Genomic DNA, 19,356 nt, shown 5'->3' with positions numbered 1-19,356 from the left:
TTTTCTGACATTTGATGACTACATTTTAGACTAGAAAAGTTGAATAACATGCAAAAACATGCAAACTGATTCCAACTAAAAATGCTACAAAATTGCTGTAAAACTAAGATTTTGCTATGTGGATGCTATATAGAGTTGTTCCGTGATTTTTATATGGTTGCTAAGGTGTCGCTTTATTGCCGCTATGATATTCCATGTGGTTGCTATTATGTTGTTAGTTGGTTGCTATGGTGTTGCCATGTGATTGGCATGGAATCCCTGGACGTTGCTCTGGTATTCCAGGCGGTTGCTATTATGTTAAGTGCTTGTGGGATGGTTCTGTGGTGTCATCAGATGGTCAATAATGTCCCATTCAATGTCCCAAGCTGCACGATACAGCACTGAAGACCACTTCAGTTTCTGAATCAGTCTCTCTGATTTTGCTATTTATAGGAATGTTGGAGTAAAATGAAAATTGTTGTTTTATTCTAAAACCACAGACAACATTCCAAATAAAAATATTGTCATTTATGAAGTTTATAAATCAATATTTGGTGGAATAACCCTGTTTTTTAATCACAATTTTAATGCATCTTGGCATGTTTTCCTCCATCAGTCTTACACACTACTTTTGGATAACTTTATGCCACTCCTGGTGCAAAGAGGTTTTAGAGGTTTTTAAATTGGTAAAAATCAAAGAAACTCATTATTTTTTTAAATGGTATCTTATTTTGTTTCCAAAGCTGTCTGTGTGGAAGTGAGATGCTGAAATACTTCACCAGTAGTAATAACAGTAATAACATGCTCTGGGGATGTTTGCTTGACATTGGAATTTGTATATTAGGAAACGTGGATAGACTTCTACAGAATTCTTTAACACAACCTCAAACTATCAGCTCAACTGTTGTAACTTTTAGGTGTTGTGAATTTTGGTGTTCCCAAAGGACAATTACCTTAAACATTTGGGATTTTGTTACAGAAAAGATAATGCATGCTAACATTGCATTTTTGGAAAGGTCGTCCAAAAGTCATGACCTTAGACTGGTTGTAAATATGTGGACTGTGCTTAAAAGTTGTATTTGTGCCAGGAAAATCATAAATATGCTAAAAATGTGCCAAGAAGAGTGGTCAAACGTGGTCCAAGCGGAATTCTGAGAAAAGTTTGTTAAGGGCTACTAAAAGCTTCTGGTCAAGGGTCAACTTGCTAAAGGGACATTTAACCAAATTTTAGGTGTGCTGTTTGTATAATATTAAGTTTCTGATTCCAGAAAAGACCAACAAAAAAATTAATACATAAATTAGCATTTTTTGTTTCTGTATTATTTTCTCTAAGAAATGTATGGTGTAAATCGTTCTGCCCCAGAAAAAGTACGGATAAAATAAATCATTAAGCTCAATATTTCATTGTAATGTACTATAATGTACTAGAAAACTAGTAAGCTTTGCAGATTGTTTTTTTTTTAATAATTCAAAGGCAGAACTGCAAAAATTCAAATATTGAAAGACGGCAAATTGTCTTCAGGCCTTTGATTGACTCGCTGCTTGTCACTGCTTCTTTTTTCTGCATCCTGATCCCCAGCCTGACCTCATCCACAGCTTTTCTTACCCTGTTCCTTCTTTCTGGCACTTTCTTCAGGCATTAATAAGTTCTAGCTCCTGCTCCCCTCCTCCCTCTTCACACTGCGTAGGCAGGAGAATGGGTGTTGCAGGAGAGCAATTTTGTGGCTTTACGCTGCAGCACACACCACCGCGGGCCGGGAATCAGGGTCAGCTCTGACGATTATTATCAGTGCCGTACACCGCTGTCCTGTTATTTGTTCACTGTGTTTTGAAGTGGGATTTGCGGGCGAACGGCGTGCTGTGCTGGGAGCGATGCGGTTTAACCGAGATGGGAAAGGCTGAGAAAGTGCAACTCTAATCATGGGTATACTTCAATCCCGGAGTGTAGTTTATGGCTAGGAATAGTGGTGTGAGGAAAGGGAAGAAAATAGTAACACTGTGAGAAACAGCACCAATGACTCCTTAGCAATGCAGATTAGCTTCACTCACAGCTTTCATACAAACCCACGCTGTAAACTGGATCATTTTCCCAGCACACACACACACACATATACTGAGCTCAGATATGATACTCAACTGGCATTCAGTTCACTTGGACTGACTTATATACCTAACCGGTGTCATTGACCTGCCATCGGCTTTGAGTGAGTAATCCAGGTCAAAAAATAAAAAATAAAAAAAATCATTGCCAATTATTTTGATAGTCCAGCTGTTAGCACAGAACTCAGGCCAGATTGTATTAATTTTCTAGAATTTCCCCTTGGGGATCAATAAAGTATCTATCTATCTATCTATCTATCTATCTATCTATCTATCTATCTATCTATCTACAAAAATAAATACTACTGAATGATATCTAGTTTTTTTTTTTACTATTATATTTAGTTTGAATGAAAAAAGTACAAATATTTATCAGATATATAGTACAATATCTCTAAATTCTGCCTAAATTTAAATCTAAAATGTAGACATATTTGGGCACTCTAGGATCTCTTAAACAATAAAAACACATGTTTTTACAACTTTTTGTAATTTTTAGGTGAAAATATGTACATGTAACTATAAACAATTGGTCTAGTAAAGTGAGGTAGAGTGAGGTAGAGTTTCACAGTGAGCACACATGGCAAACTACTTCTCAGGCTAAGAAAATGTAATCCAGCCAAGTCATGTGCTAAAAAACCTTTGAGGACCTAAAAAAAAATATTATATTTCACCTCAATATCAACAAATCTGAAAGTATTATTGCACATCACAATTGATACACTTTTGATGAGTAATCGATTTTTAAACATATTATGACTTTGTGTTTAGCACTGCTGCTCTTTTCTCTGTGCGCTGATATGTGTAGAGATCAGCTAACTTAATCAGCTATGGTTTAGCTTTTGGTCAGTACCCATTAAACAGTTCCCGAAGGGGTGCTTTTCCCAGCTGTCGGCTGTTCTTTACCAAGAGAAGCTTTCCACAGCTTGGGTTTACCCAAGCATTGCTTTCCCCAAGCACTGTGGTGCTTTACTTAGCTGTTGTTAGCTTTTAGCCTAGCACTAGCTAGCTTCCCCAGTTACACACTAGTACAGGCAATGGCCAAGCCAAAATCACAGGAGCTAGCAAGGTCTGGCAGGGATCTGCGTCCTGAAGAAAAGGTTGTGTTAGAAAACTGTCTGCAAGTATCAACAACACAACATTTCCCAAAGTGGCTGTTTCATAAAATGAGCCAAGACTGAGCCAACCTCTCTGTTTTGGTAAATACTTAGTTCTTTTTTTTTCATTAAGAAACAGCAGTGATTGACTGCCCACCTGTCTGGATAAATACCAATGGATGTTGGACCCTTGGGCTCTTCTGTGCCCTGTTCAACCAGACTTCCCCATCACCCACCACAGATCAGCTGCCCATCATCCAGTTTTTGCAATATATCTTGGACTAGTTGCTCACTCTCCACTACAGATTGTATCCAAATTCATATAAACTCGAACTTCCTCCATTACTCGTGTTGCTATTTACATGGATATATTAAACATATGTGTATGTATAATGACTAGTCCTCCCAAGGTTTCTTTCTCCTCTTGCTCTGAGGGAGTGTTTTCTTGCCTCGCAGTATAGACAGTATAATAATACAGTATATGTATAGAGGTTCATGTATGGCAATGTTCGTAGAATTTACTGCCAAACTTAAACTTTCCCTCTCTGAATTTCCTCAAGTGCACCATGCTCTAGTTCAGTAACAGTTGGGCTAGAAGTGGGCGGTGAAAACATCTGAATGAAAAGCTAACTGCTTGATGTTCCTTCAAACTACCCCCTGAAGGAACAGAAAAGAAATGGCTTCTGGAGAGAAACCTCTATATAGATCCATACTGAGTGCCATCATTGAACTGTCACAACAGCATCAATGTACCATGAGTCCATTTGCCAGCTGCATATATCCAGGCTATACTGTCTGAACTGTGAGAGTCTGAATGGTATCTGTATTGTAGACTACAAAAACGCATAGTCGTTCCTGGAAAGAAGTGTTGTTTAAGGCAGTATATGTTGTTCCAAGGTCTCAATGTACTGCACTGCACTGCACTGAGGCTGCAATCACAGAAGTGTACTAATACAACCCATTAACGTCACAACTCCTGGCTTTTTGGTTTGTTGCTGATAGCTGTCTGTATTGAATTTTGTCCAGAGCAAATGGTGTTGATTTCTTCCAAAAGAAATCGAGAATATTTGTCTGACCACAAAACACAGTTCTACTTTGTGATGGTCAATCCCAGATGTCTTCAAGCATAGAGAATACAAAAAATATGTATTTATTTATTTTTAACATCATTTCTAGCCATAAATTGCTCTGTATTAACTTGGAAGTGCAGGCCTGAAATGTAGACATGGATGCACAGTATATTAAATCACTTAAATGATTTTTTTTTTTATTATATTCATAAATTTTTTCATGCTGTCCCATATTTTCTGATTTAGGGATGCAGAAAGTCTTTCAGACTTTTAAGCAAGTCTGTTCACTTCCTAGCCATCTTTACAACACAGCTGATCATTTATTTCCAATTACAACCAGCCTCCTGTCTTTGAAAATCCTGACAACTGACAGTCAGATTATCATTTCAGAGACATATTTTACATTACTGATAAAAACTTATCATGAACGCTTTAAAGCATTTGAATCCGTAATGCACGAAATAACAAGATTTAGTGGGATGTTATAGATACTGCGCTTGTGCAGATCTCCACATCGAGAGGATGTTGAGAGTTTTCTCTTAAGCATGCTGACCCTTCTCTGGTCTCAGCACAACCAGCAAGCTGATTGGCTTTTTTCTTGAAGGGCGGGACTTTATTCATCAATACCCATTGCCTGGTCTCATCATTACTGTCTCTGATTACAGTTAGAAGCTGATCAGTAAAGCTGTTCTGAAGCTTGCTGCTGTATAATAATAAATAACATGAATCATCATGTAATCTTTATGTCCTCCAGCATTTTAAATAAGATGTTGTGTTGTTAGTATCGCTATCCGGCTACACAGTGAATGCGTGGGGGAAAAAACAGCGTCACTCTGGCAGGTTTCCGGATGAAAGATCAGACACACTGTTTGTAAACTTCAAACTTTGTGACAAGTTTGAAGATAATACTTTGATCCCTGTGTTGTACTTCCATTGTCTTGGCTCCCTCCAGACCTCGCTCTACCATTCTCTCTCCTCCTCTAACTCTTTCTCTTTTTCTCTCTCGGCCGGGTATCTAACTCTATCTCTCGCTCACATACACCTTCTCCATCATTTTCTCATCCTGCCTCAATCTCTGCCCTGTTCTTTCCCATTATAAAGCCTATCACACAGTTCTGGGGCCTCCCTGGGGTGAATGAGATCCGGGAGCCATATTGATTTCCCTAGACGACTGTAATAGAGGATGTGCTACATGTGACACAGGCCCTGCTACTGAAGAGCTGCTGGTCTACAGAAGAAGAGGCCTTGTGCTACAGTGCTTTACACTGTACAGGCTCTGGGAGGGGACAGTATTGGTTACTTCTTTAATTTAATACATGAGTATTGAAATAACTTCTGCTTTCTCCCCATACTTACAATATAGCTGTGATTTTAAAACCTCTGTTACCTCTGTAGCTACTGTACCCATGTCTACCTCAACTACCCCAAGCATCACTGATTTTACTACACTTTACTACCGCAGGGACCACCATCTTTGTCATAATTTACTATTTTGGCTACCACCATCTTTATCATACAGTATTATCTTAGCAACTACTATCTTTATTGTACTTGGCTACCTTCATAATTTACTGGTTCATCTACCACCACCTTTTTTATTGTCCATACCTTACAACCTCACTCACAACCATACTTTACTTACTCCATTACCCCCAGCCTTTTCATACTATACTACTTCATCCACCATCATACTTTACTAACTCAATTACCCCATATTTTTATATTGTGCTACATCATCTATCAGCATACTTTACTAACTCAACTACCCCAGCTTTTTCATACTTTACTACCCCATCCACCACCATATTTTACTAACTCAACTACCCCAGCTTTTTCATACTTTACTACGTAATCCATCACCATATTTTACTAACTCAACTACCCCAGTTCTTTCATACTTTACTACCCCATCCACCACCATCCTTTATTAACTTAACTACCCCAGCTTTTTCATACTTTACTACCTCATCCACCACCATATTTTACTAACTCAACTACCCCATCTTTTTTATACTTTACTACCCCATCCACCACCATATTTTACTAACTCAACTACCCCATCTTTTTTATACTTTACTACCCCATCCACCACCATATTTTACTAACTCAACTACCCCATCTTTTTTATACTTTACTACCCCATCCACCACCATATTTTACTAACTCAACTACCCCATCTTTTTTATACTTTACTACCCCATCCACCACCATATTTTACTAACTCAACTACCCCATCTTTTTTATACTTTACTACCCCATCCACCACCATATTTTACTAACTCAACTACCCCAGCTTTTTCATACTTTACTACCTCATCAACCACCATATTTTACTAACTCAACTACCCCATCTTTTTATACTTTACTACCTCATCAACCACCATACTTTATTAACTTAACTACCCCAGCTTTCTCATAATTTACTACCTCACTCACCACCATGCTTTACTAACTCAACTCCCCCGTCTCTTTTATATTGTGCTACATCATCCGCCACCATATTTTACCAACTCAGCTACCCCAGCTTTTTCATACTTTACTACTTCACCCACCACCATGCTTTACTAACTCAACTACCACATCTTTTTTATACTTGATTCTTAGCTGCCATCATGTTTATTAGACTTGCTACACTTATACACCAGCTGTCACTATATTTCACTATTTCATTCAGCCCACCATCGTTACCATACTTTACTACGTCAGCTGCCTCCATCTTTACCACACCTCAGTTACACCATAATTACCATACTTTACCACCCCACCTTCCACCATCTGTACCATTCTCTACCACCAAGTTTATACCATTACCAACACAAAATCTAAGTTTAATATTACAGTTTTTAAATATAAAGCAGTCAGGCAGTCTAATGCTCAAAAATTAAATTAGTTCAGTGAGTGAGAGAGTAAGAGAAAGAGACAGAGAGAAAGAAAAAAAGAAAATCCTCTGCTCATATACTGTATACTCTTGAGTAGAAGTAAAATTGCGCATATGTATTTGGCTGATGACCAAATTCTTCTCTTTATAACGATTGGACAAAAGTTTTAATTAAAGGTTGTTTTGTGTTGAATTTTTCCTAATTCATGTCACAGGTCTGTGAGGAAAACGAAGAAAAGTTTCCTCTAAAACTCAAACTTCACATTTCGTAGCACCATTAAACCTCAGTGATCTCAAAGGAAAAGAGGAGAAGACAGCCGTCTGGGATTCTGTTTACGGCTGTCGAACAGAGCGATCCACTTCCAGTTAAATTGCAGTCGAGTGCAGTATGGTGTGTTCTAGTCTCAGTTGTTACATGGGCACAGTCGAGGCGGGAACATGCACTCCTGTGGAACAGCACTGCGTTATAAGCGATTTTGGACAAATTAATCAGTTCTGGCTGTTTATTCCTCTTTCCTGGATACGTTCAGAGCACCTGTTACTGTCATTCAGCATGCCAAGCTTCTTAATGCACTGTTTTATAGGCAACTGAAAGGCAGTTGATAACTGTAGTCACGTATGTCCCTGATATTTGTTCCTGTAACCCTAATGGACCGGTCAGATTGACCTAGCTTATTTTACTGTGCATGCACTGTACTTCAGCTTTCATATTACTGCAGTAATAAACGGCTGTTTGAGGCTAATTATATTCAGGATGGCCTTTTCTGCTACTTACCTACTCTTAAATGGGTCCCTGATCCCTATGAATGTGTTTCATAGGTCATGAAATAATAGTATTTTTTATACAGTGTTAAAAACAAATAAAAAATGGTTAGAACTTCTACTGTGACAATGGGGGAGCTCTTACTATCCTCCAACTCCTTAAAATATGAAGGTGTTGATAAGATGTGAACCTATGATTTCTTGTCAATGCAGTAAAAAGAACTGAAATATGAATTTAAACAAAGATTCTGTTACGGCATTTTCCCAGTATCTAAAGTTTGTTTTCCCACCTGAAGGGTGCAACATCTACTATCATAAACTCCTGAAAATATAGGGCTGTGGTGTTGATGAGATTTGAACCTACGATCTCCTGTCTCTCCTGTCAAGTAGAAATAACTGAAAGATGAATTTAAACTGACTCTAAATGTCCTTTTCCTAGGTAATGTAGTAACTTTACAGCTGTAGAGAGGCCATATTGCCTAACTGCTGCTTATCAAGTGTGTGGAGATTGTAGGTTCAAATCTCAGCAAGACTTCAATTCTCAGTTGAAGGAGGTCATATGATAGGGGTAGTTCAATAATGCAGATGGGGATAAATGTTCTTTATTGCACGTTGGTTGTGGTGTTGCATGGACAGTTCTGGTCTAGTCTAGTCACTATGATTACCATCATTACCGGTGTACTGTCCACTGTGGGTGGTAATGCTCTTAATGGCATATTCCCAGTATTCTCAGACTATTTTTATTGTTTATTGTCATCTAAACATTAGAACTTTTACTATTACAATGATCTCTTGTCTTATGCAAAGCAAAAAAAGAACTATAAGATGAATTAAAACACAGAGTAGTTTAGTAGCTTTTCAGATTGAGAGTTTTCATGCAGTCTAGCTGCTGCTCATCAAGCATGAGGACATAATATGTTCAAATCTCAGCAAGGTGATAAGTGGAGTCCAGTCAAGCAGATGGAAAATATACCTCTTGTATTGAATATGGATCTGATTTCGGTTTGCATGGACAGTTCTAGCCAGATGTCACCGGCCACAATCATTACTACTCATTGCACTGTCTACCGTGGGAGAAAAATTTGAATACTGCTATCCCATGACTTTAGGCAAGTCTATCGAGTTTGGTGCACAGCTGAGTGTAATGAAGCCAGACAGTTCCCGCTGGTTCCATGGCTTCCAGTGTAGTTCCGGTTTTGGCGTAAAGGCCAACAGTTTTAATTTGGGTTGAGGTTTCATGCATTATTATCCATCACACATTAGGCATACAGCAGTGAAGACCACAGGCGTGCCATCTTTTTTCCAGTGAAGTGTAAACTCCAGAACTCTCTGTGCCTCTGTGCTGGGAGCTAACATCTGTTCTCTAGATAGGAGGCTCTGGGCAAGAATTAACTAATAATCTGTCATTCTTTCCATGCAGATGGATGGATGTGTGGAGTTTGGCTCTCTGATTACACTAAACCCTTGGATTAACTAAGAATGTAATTGTTGCTTGCTTGTTTGGTGCTATGAAATTACACAGTTTAGTGAGGAGAAACATGCCTGGAGCTCCTCCTCCCAAACTAGTGGCACATAAATCCCACATTTACCTGGTTCAGACATGGTCACATCCTTTAACCATGTAGGATCCTCAAACAGGAAACCATCTTCTATCTTGCACTGTTTAAAACTGGTGGGTTTGTGCGTCCTTCATCTGTCTGTGATCTGCAATTGGTAGTCTTTGTTTTGTGTGAAATATGGAACCTCTAATTCTAAAGTATTACTTTACTGTATCATTAAATGCTGCATTACAATAAAACCTGCGTCTTTTGTAATGAAATCTCAGCTTTTTTAAGCAGCCTCTTATCTCTGAATCCAACTACTTGTCTAATGTTAGCTAACTAGGGTCCCTAGTCTAATAACTATGTGTTGCATTTACCTAATGTTGTGTAAGGGCCGCATTACCCTCCAAGATTATTGGCAGCCCTTTTTCAGATGCGTTCTTATGCTTCTAATATATTTCTTTAAAATATAAAAAATAATGTAAAAAGGACAATTTAACCTTCCATTCAAATGCATTCATTCAGTTGGGGGAAATATACACATGATAATCTGGGTTGAGGTCTGGGGACTGAGATGACCATGGGAGCAGCTTGATTTTGTGTCTGGTGAACCATTTTAGATAGATTCGGCCACATGTTTAAGGTCATTGTCTTGCTGAAAGACCCAGTGACAACACATCTTCAGCTTTTGACCAGAAGCAACCAGATTCTGATTAAAATGCCCTAGTATTTCAAAAAGTTCATGATGCCATGCACTCTAAAAAGGTTCCCAGGGCCTTTGGAACAGAAACAAGGCCACAAAATCACAGATCCTCCACAAACTTCACAATAGGCATGAGTGTTTGTTGCCAAAAAAAACTCTGTCTTGGTCTCATCTGACCAAAGTATGTGGTCCCAGTACTGCTTAGCAAACTCCAGATATATGGGTCTACCCATCTCACCTAAAGATCCTCAATGAACCAAAGCACTTTATAGCTATAGTTCAAAAGGTAGGTAGCAAATGAAGATTGAAACAGTGTGTATATATATATATATATACATATATATATATATATGTATATATATATATATATATTTTTTTTTTATAATTGTATTTCTAATTGTTCCCATTGTCTCCCCAATTGTCCAGCCAATTACCCAATCCACTCATTAGGACTCCCCCTTTCACTAGTAATGCCCCAACACACCAGGAAGGTGAAGACCAGCACACACTTCCTCTGGTACATGTGAAGTCAGCCACCACTTCTTTTCGAGCTGCTGCTGATGCAGCATTGCCGAGTAGCCAGTGCACTTGGAGGAAAACGCAGCAACTCGCTTCCGAAACATCAGCTCACAGACGCCCTTTGCTGCAGACATTACCCCTCCCGCTCATAGTGGCAGCGCTTTAGACCGCTGGACCACTCGGCGCCACAGATATAAAGGCTTTTCAGTTCCCTGTTTTACTCACCACTAATCCGTTTCCACCTGAACTGCAGCCCAAAGTCCTCCATGTTCCTCCCCTCTCTTACAGTCTCCTCCCAAATCATTACATGCTGATGGAGTGGTCCAAAATGGCAAACTTGTTTTAAACTAGACCCCCTACTGTCTTCTGATTGCTATTGTGAAGACAGTTCCATTATTAGCAACCAAAAATAATGGCCTCAAAACATTCCCACCTTCTTTGAGGATGTTTTAGTGCAGCATTATGAAATCATTTAAGAATGCAGAGATAGTTAATGCAGTGTTAGCCGCAGGCGAAGTGCCCGATATTAAATTAGCCGCTCTAGTCAGGCATTTGATGAGACATTTTCCATTTCACCGTCCTGTTCACGAGCTCATATACAGAGACAGGGAGACGGAGGCTGATCTCACCCGTCCTGATCTCATACCGCAGATAAGATGAGCAGAGCTGATAATACAGTAATGGAGACCCACAGGTTCATGGGTAGTCGTTCGGAGGTCCTCCCATTAAACCGTCCGATGCAGTTAACATTGATCCTGCCTTGGCACCCGCAGAGAATATGGAGTTCATAAAGGAAGACAATAGCCCCGGAATTGTGCCCAGCTTTGAAATTATTGCCTCCTAATTGCAGGTTGGTGATTTGCATTCGCTCGCTGGCCGCTCCCATTAACCAATTAGATGTGCTGGTTGATTTATGTGTGTGCTGATGGAAGTTGATGGCTTTGTCATGGGCCGTATTGACACGTGCTAAATGCCTCCGAGCACTCTTGATTTTTATGAGAGTAACTCTGGAGACAGGTTAACGTAGCAATAATTACCAACTTTATTAACGTCTGAGTGCGGAAAAGCCGCTAATGGAGATTAGCTCGGCCATTTGATTAGCATGATGAGCTCAAAAATAGTTACAGCACTGGAGGATGATTCTTTAAATGTTAGAAGTGATTTAGCTGTTAAGTACCCGCGGATTTGCAGAGAATTTGTCTCACACAAGGACTTAAGCAGATAGGTCTTGTGAAAATTATCTGATTAAGCTAAAGAGCAGACACAGAGCCATCTGAAGGGAAATACATGAAACTAATAAAAAAAATGAATAAAAAAGAACAGGTGTCTTTTAGTTCCCTAGTGGCCTGGCTGATGGTATTTACAGTAACATAATGCATATACTGTGTAATTCATAATTCTGAGATTTTACATTATCTAAACACTAGGCCTCTTCTGGTGCAAAGCTGGATGCATTCCAGACACGCATTCCTGGTGAATTTACACAGTCACACAATTTAATTGAACAGCACTTTGGTTTGCCTAGAAGGGGAATATTGTAGTGGTTATTTTCAGCTCAGAGCCAGCATTGCAAATTACATATCAGTGCTCAGGCCAGTATATTAAAGTCTACACACTCCGAGCTGAATACTGATGTAAATGAATGTGACTGAAAACACATATCAGTGATATGGATAAGCATTACTTATCCCCAGTGTATTTTCTATCAGCGGTGACCTTCACTTTTCTCTCTCTAGTGAAGGTGAGAAGCTCCTGGAGAAGAATAAAAATAAAATCTTGCTGTTTGCTTGGCACTGTAATACAGTGATTATCACAGCATGCACAAAATACAGTTTAGTACAGATTAGGTTCTAATACGACTTTCTTAGCATTGCTTATCTTGTGTTACTGACTGATACTGAGTAAGCCTTTATGCACCAGAAAACATCAATCATTCATTTATCAAAATTTTCATATATCATCATATATCATCATCCTCAGAAGTGATTTGTTTAACAAAACTCGTAAGACAGTTTTGCTTATGGGGTGATATTGTGACATCACAATGGATGTTATGACATCGCAATAAGTGACTTTATAACATTACAATGGCCATTATGACATCACAGTGTGTGACACTGTATTATCACAATGGGATGACATTGTAACATCACAGTGGCCATTGTGGCATCACATTGGGGTGACATTGTGACATTGCGATGGTCATTGTGAAATTACAGTGGGATAACATCAGTCTTTGTGATATCACATTAGTAACTATGACATCACATTTCCCATTATATCATCACACTTAACTTTATGACATCTTAATAAGGTGACATTGTGATACCACAATGAAGTGACATCGTCACATCACAGTGGGTGACATTAGAATGAGGTGATATGATTGAATGATTGTGACATCATGATGGCCATTATGATATCACATTGGGTGCTATTGTCACATCAGAACAGGATGTGTTTGCGTAAGAGAGAGAGAGAGAGAGAGGGCGCGAGAGCGAGAGACAGGAAGTGAGTGCCTTTTAGCTTGATTTGACTGAACAGTGAAGTGGAACAGCTCAGCATGGCTGCTGATGTCACCAGAGAGTCCTTGCACACATCTCAGTGTCTGTAATTAATCATTAGAGGTGCACTGCTTTACTGCCTGCTAATGTCTCCTCTCCCCTAACAACAACCGCAGGAGAGAGGCCCACCCCGTCCTCTCCGCCTCTAATTGCCTTTCCCCATTTACTCAAGATAGTCATAATTATTTTTCACCAAGTTTTTCCATATTCCCTCCTTTCCCTCCTTCATTCTGAGCTGCTGCAGACTTTATGTTGGGTGGACGAGTGTAATAAAAGTGAACATTAAAGATTACGGGCACTGCTAGAGCCCATTAACTGTGAAGGATGGCTATGACTTCTCTGTGGCCCGCACCCGGTCAGCGGAGCCGACACCTTGGCATCGTTTGCAGCTCACTTCTGCAAGTGGCTTGACGCATTCAGGATAGATATGAGAGGGAGCGGGTGGTGGGTCAGTTCACGTTTTGGCCATTTGATTTTTATTTCAGAATAAATAAAAAAGAAATCTGACAATGATGTTGTTTGTATTTTTTTTCAAATAGGAATATGGAAAATGGGGTAAACCTTATTGTTGTGTTTTGATGGCTCGTGAAGGATTTTGGCAGGAATTGGAATTTATCACAGCCTCATCATTTACCAAAACATTGGTCAGTTCAGCTGCAGTTTCACTTTCAAAGTATTATTATTATTATTATTATTATTATTATTATTACAAAAATGAATACCACAACCTTACATTCTTATATGACTTCTATTTCACTAAACCATGCTTATATTTAACTGAACATTTTATGTGATTATGTATTTTATCAACTTATATTAAGGCTCTCTGAAAAATTCCAGACAAAACAAGTAATTAATAAATCGAATCAAAAAACATCTGCATGAGAATCTTTAAAGAAATGGCCATGATCTGAACATAGCCTTAAAGAAAGCCTACCCATTACTAGCTGGGGTATCCCAGTGTCATATTCCTTTCGGTTGACTTTTGACTCAATAGGGTGCCCAGTATATAAATTTCTCAAAATGTGACCCGGTGATGCCAAAGCAACTGTAAGATATGTATGGATATGTATTTGGATATCAACTGGTGCTTAGTGCTGGAGAAAGATGCGTGAGCGATGGCATTATGGTTTTAAACTCTAATAACTGTAGTAAAAATGTATTTATTGTGTAAGTATTGTGGTTGCAGTTTGTTGTTTTCCATCGTTTGAACTTTAAAAGCATAAAACAGCTAAATTTAAACACTTAAGGCTAAATATTTGCAATGTTTTACCAGCTAACAAATTAGAAATCACTGACTATCTTTGTTACCCATTTCTCTTCTTTGGAAGATAGTTTTCAGTGCCAGGTTGCCTTCTGCTAAGTAAAAGATGATGAATAGATTAAAAGCAAGTATTTTATTATTATTATTATTTTTTTTGTGGTTGTTGTTTCAAATGTAAAATCATAAATCAGAAAACAGGTGGTTTTCCTTTTTCCCAATTCCCAAAAACTTTTCCATAAATGTATTTGGGCACAAAAATCTGATAAGGATCAGTGTCCATTTTCTGTTCTTAAATTCTGAGACAAAAAAAAGGTTAAATTCCCAAAACATACACAGTCCAGGGTGACGGGTCATCCCCGAGACCTCTGCAGGTCAGGTATATTGTATCTTTCTGACCGCAGAGCTGAAACAGTGGTTCAGAGGATGCTGGGGTGAGGATAGACCAAGCACTGGCGAGGAGGTCAGGTCATCAGCTGGGACTCTGGAACATCTCAGTAACTCTTTTTAACTGCAGGAGAGGTTTAGAGACAGTGCTGTACAGAAGTTGTAGTCGTAGGTCACCTGAGGTGGCAGTTTATCAGGGTACTAAACATTTACTGTCTTAGAAAAACATTAGAATAAATAGAATGAAGCATTAATGCAGTACATTGATTGTGATTTTATGTGTGGTGTAGCGTGTGAGCTTAACCACCTCCAGACCTCGCACTTCCCGGGGCAGTCCAGTAGTCCTATTTACCATTCAATACCAGCTAATCAATACTTCATTAAGTTAAATCAAGTGTGTTATGTGCAAAGCCTGAAGCACATCCACAAGACCCAAACCTGTGTTCTTTTAACCATCGCAAAAGATATTGATTACAGCTGTGAAAACAAGAAATTTATCCTACTTTTGTTCTTTACTGATGTGTATTAGAATTTGTTCTAATGGTACATTTTACAAGTTGCCAGTAATTCATATTACCTGTCATTTGTTTTTTTGTGTTTTTTCTGTTTCTCAAAGAAAGCAACATAGTTATTTAGATGGCCAGTATAAAGACAACCTAAATATGACATACAACAGTCAAGTTTATTGCATTGCAAATGTTTAAGCACCCAAACAAATTTAGTTTAAGGGCATTTTCACACCTGAAAGTCCACAGCAGTGTCAACAAGGAAACACATTGTATGAGAGCTAGAGAACTAGGTGCAATACTTGGCAGGGGTGAGACAGAAGTAAGGGGTATATATACACAGGTGGACAGGTGTTTGTAATCAGTAACTGGGAGAGCAGGACCGTAATCAGGTCTAGTTAGTATTGTTTTTACACTGCAGTTTGGAGACCTATTTCTTCCTATACTTAAAATTGAGTGACTTTTTTGTCAATTTTGTGAGTTGTTTTAACAGGTGCTGTGCCCAATTCTGCCTCCCTGCCAGAATTAAACTTTCATACAAGAGCATGCATCTTAAGACCAGGGTGAATGTAACAGATTACACTCAGATTTTTATTTTTTTTTAATTCAGTTTATAAGTAATTAATCTGTGTTCATAGGAGATACAGAGATCAATAGTGTAATCTGCTCTTTCCATAAAACTGGGTGCACACAAAAATGGCACAGCAGCCATTTTTTTTTCTTCTTTTACTGTTGCTGATTTTTTTATGACAACTTTTCAAGTATTTTCTTTTAAAGGTAAATACAGTATGATTCTATTTTTAAGCATTTTTTAACCTAATTTTAGGGAGATACTTCTTATAATTTGTCCCAGCTATAATGTAATAAAAGGAAATTTTCTTTGCATTTTAGGGCAAAGACGAGTTTAAAATCAACCAGAAATGTTTCTTTTCTGAAGAAAATGTAGAATTGTTGCCCTGCTTATGTGGTTTCCACTTCCAGGCAGTTGCTAGGGTGTTGCTGCATGGTCATTTTGGGGTTGCCAGTTGGTTGTAGTGATATTGACAAGTGGTTGCTGTGGTCCCTAAGGTGGTTGGTTGGGTGTTCCGACTGTGTTTACATCATTGTGACGTACAGAAGCGTGCACAAACCTTTGCACTCTATTCATTCCTGTTGGGAAATACAGGATAAAGTGTACTGTACATATAATTGCAATTTATTAGATTAATAAGTGATGTAAATATTCATATATATTTCTGCTGAAAAGCATAGCTACTTTTCACAGGTGTATTTTTTTTACAGATGTATTTTTTAGTTGTGATAATTTAAAACCTGCTGTTGTTTTGGTTCTAGGCACCACAGTGATGACCATGACTGCTTTAGATGCTGACGATCCAAACACAGACAATGCTGTTCTGCGTTACATCATTTTGAGACAATCGCCTGAGAAGCCCTCGCCCAACATGTTCTACATCGACCCGGAGAGAGGCGACATCATCACCGTCATCTCACCCTCACAGCTGGACAGAGAGGTATCAGCTTTTACTTATCTGCTTGTTTTTTGGAATAATCTGTTTTCCTACACATTAACATATGAAACATATTATAACAGAAAACACTGTTAAAAAGTTCTACAAAGAACAAAGTTCTATACAAAGGTATTTTTTACAAAGGAATTCCATAGATCAATCACTTCTAGCATCCACTTTTAAAAAATCTTTACAAAAGTGGTTCTTTATGGTTATTATATGGCATTGCTTAACCCCTTATTACACCTTGTACATAAGCACTCACTTCATTATTTCACTTTTATAACTAGCTTACTCTCATATTTACCTTAATAGGCCCTAAAACTGAACCCTGGGGGGCTCCTAAATAGTTTTTGCAATGGGATTAATAACTATATAGTAAAACTAGAAGGTTAAAGAGGCCAAAGGAACCTTTGTAGCAACTACAGCTCTGGAAAAAATAAGAGAGCAGTTCAGTTTCTGAATCTGTTTCTCTGATTTTGCTATTTATAGGTATATGTAAAATAATGTTTTATTCTATAAACTACAGACAACATTTCTCCCAAAGCCCTAATAAAAATATTGTCATTTAGAGCATTTATTTGCAGAAAATTAAAAATGGCTGAAAAAACAAGAAAGATGCAGAGCTTTCAGACCTCAAACAATGCAAAGAAAACACGTTCATATTCATAAAGTTTTAAGAGTTCAGAAATCATTATTTGGTGGAATAACCCTGGTTTTTAATCACAGTTTTCATGCATCTTGGCATGTTCTCCTCCACCAGTCTTACACACTGCTTTTAAATAACTTTATGCCACTCCTGAATCAGGTGTCTTATTTTTTCCAGAGTGTGTAGGTTTTAATTTTTCATGGTGGCTTAGTGGTTTCCATGTTCTCCTGATGGGGATTGGATGCTCTGAATTGTCCTGGTGTGGGTGTGGGTGTAAGTATGTATGTGTGTGAATGTGTGTTTGACTGTATGCTCAGATATGGATTGGCTTGTTGATCTGGCCTAATGCAGTCCTGCAGGTGGACAGTCGTTTCCAGTTGAGAGTATGTTGTGCAGGATTGGCTGACTGGCTGTGTGTGTGTGTGTGTGTGTATGAGTGCTGAGTAGTCCTTGGATGTCTAGAATGGCACTATATAAGTGTAACTTCATTCATTCATTTACCTGCACTCTTAAAAAAATCAGTGTACCAAAAAGAGTGTACTTGAGTGATGATTTAAAAGACTACTTTTTTTTTTTTTCTTTCTTTCAATGGATGTCTCTCAATGCAGACCACGTTTGCAGACCACCACAGTTGAAAGGTTCCTCTTTGGCGTCGCTCCAGAGAACCCATTCTGGCACATGGATTTCTAGGAGTATGTGTTTAAGATGTTGGCCTTTAGTGGATTTATTATTGTATTATCTACCCTTAAGACACCTTTTTAAGCAGATGCTTTATCTGAGCTATCACTGTGGCTGTGTAGACCGTAGAACAAAGTACGGAGCAGAATGGGAGGAGGACGTGGTGGTTAAAAAGAGAGTGGTGTTAGTGGCGAATGCTAAGGAGCGACTGCAGGCAGCGCTTTGGCGTCTCCTAACCAGCGCGAGACAACAGTATGATTGCTTTTTCAGTGGGGTGACGAATGCAGGAACATCAATTCGGCCCGCTGCTGGAAGAGGAATATTAGCTGTTGTCAGACACTTAGAGCATGGTTTAATTGAGGTTATACACACTTAGCCACCAGTATCGGCTGTGTCCGACAAGGCCGGTAGAAAACCTGTCAGCTGGAACAGTGTATAACTCGCATGAGATAAACATTAGCATGCACATGCAGGCATGTCAGTGCTCATCAGTTGCAAGTGCACATCAAAGAAATGCATGCATGCAATGTGTGTTTGATTGTTTAATGCAAACTGGTTTCTGTATAGCACCACTTACAGTACAGGTGCTTTTAGGCTGCATGCACTAGCCGCACCAATGAATGCAACTAACCCTTACTGGGTTCAATTGTTTCCCCAGTGCCAGAACACTTTGCCACAGAGCAGTGCGGAGAGAAATTTGAAATTTGATTTTCAAGCCCATGACCACGCATCTGCAGCACTTCTGCTTGCTGCAGACAAAGCTCAACTTGGTTGTGAACTTGATGTATAATGCATTGATTGAACTTATAAAACCAAGGAAAAATTGTAGTCCAAACAACAACAAAAAATGGACGAAAACTTCACAGCACAGACCATGTTTCACTTAACTGAGACTCAAATCACTCACTCACAGTAGGAAGATCTGTTACGTCTGCAACGACCTAATTTGGACTAGAATTATCCCTTATCTTAAAGTCTGGGGGATGTCAATTTTGAACATGACGTCGGAAAAAAGACATAATTTGGTGTCCCCTTCAGGAGACCAAAATTGGACGTGCAAAAACTACCTAGAAAAGATGTTGTTTCAATGTTTCTTTGTTTACTGGGATGTATGTGATTTAGGACAACATATGAAAGTGGCTCAAATCTGATTT

General features: G+C 38.7%; 1 protein-coding gene across 1 annotated transcript in view; it reads left to right on the top strand.

The window, feature by feature from the left end:
* cdh13 (cadherin 13, H-cadherin (heart)) overlaps nucleotides 1-19,356 on the top strand; it is a 589,258-nt gene that overhangs the window by 363,433 nt on the left and 206,469 nt on the right. Inside the window, exon 7 of the mRNA XM_022679628.2 lies at nucleotides 16,700-16,878. Within this exon, the coding sequence (XP_022535349.2) occupies nucleotides 16,700-16,878 (179 nt within the window). The remainder of the gene's footprint in view (nucleotides 1-16,699; nucleotides 16,879-19,356) is intronic.

The sequence above is a fragment of the Astyanax mexicanus genome, chromosome 9 (genome assembly GCF_023375975.1).
Source record: "Astyanax mexicanus isolate ESR-SI-001 chromosome 9, AstMex3_surface, whole genome shotgun sequence".
NCBI classification, from domain to species: Eukaryota; Metazoa; Chordata; class Actinopteri; order Characiformes; family Acestrorhamphidae; genus Astyanax; species Astyanax mexicanus.
This window is presented reverse-complemented; position numbering and strand designations above follow the sequence as displayed.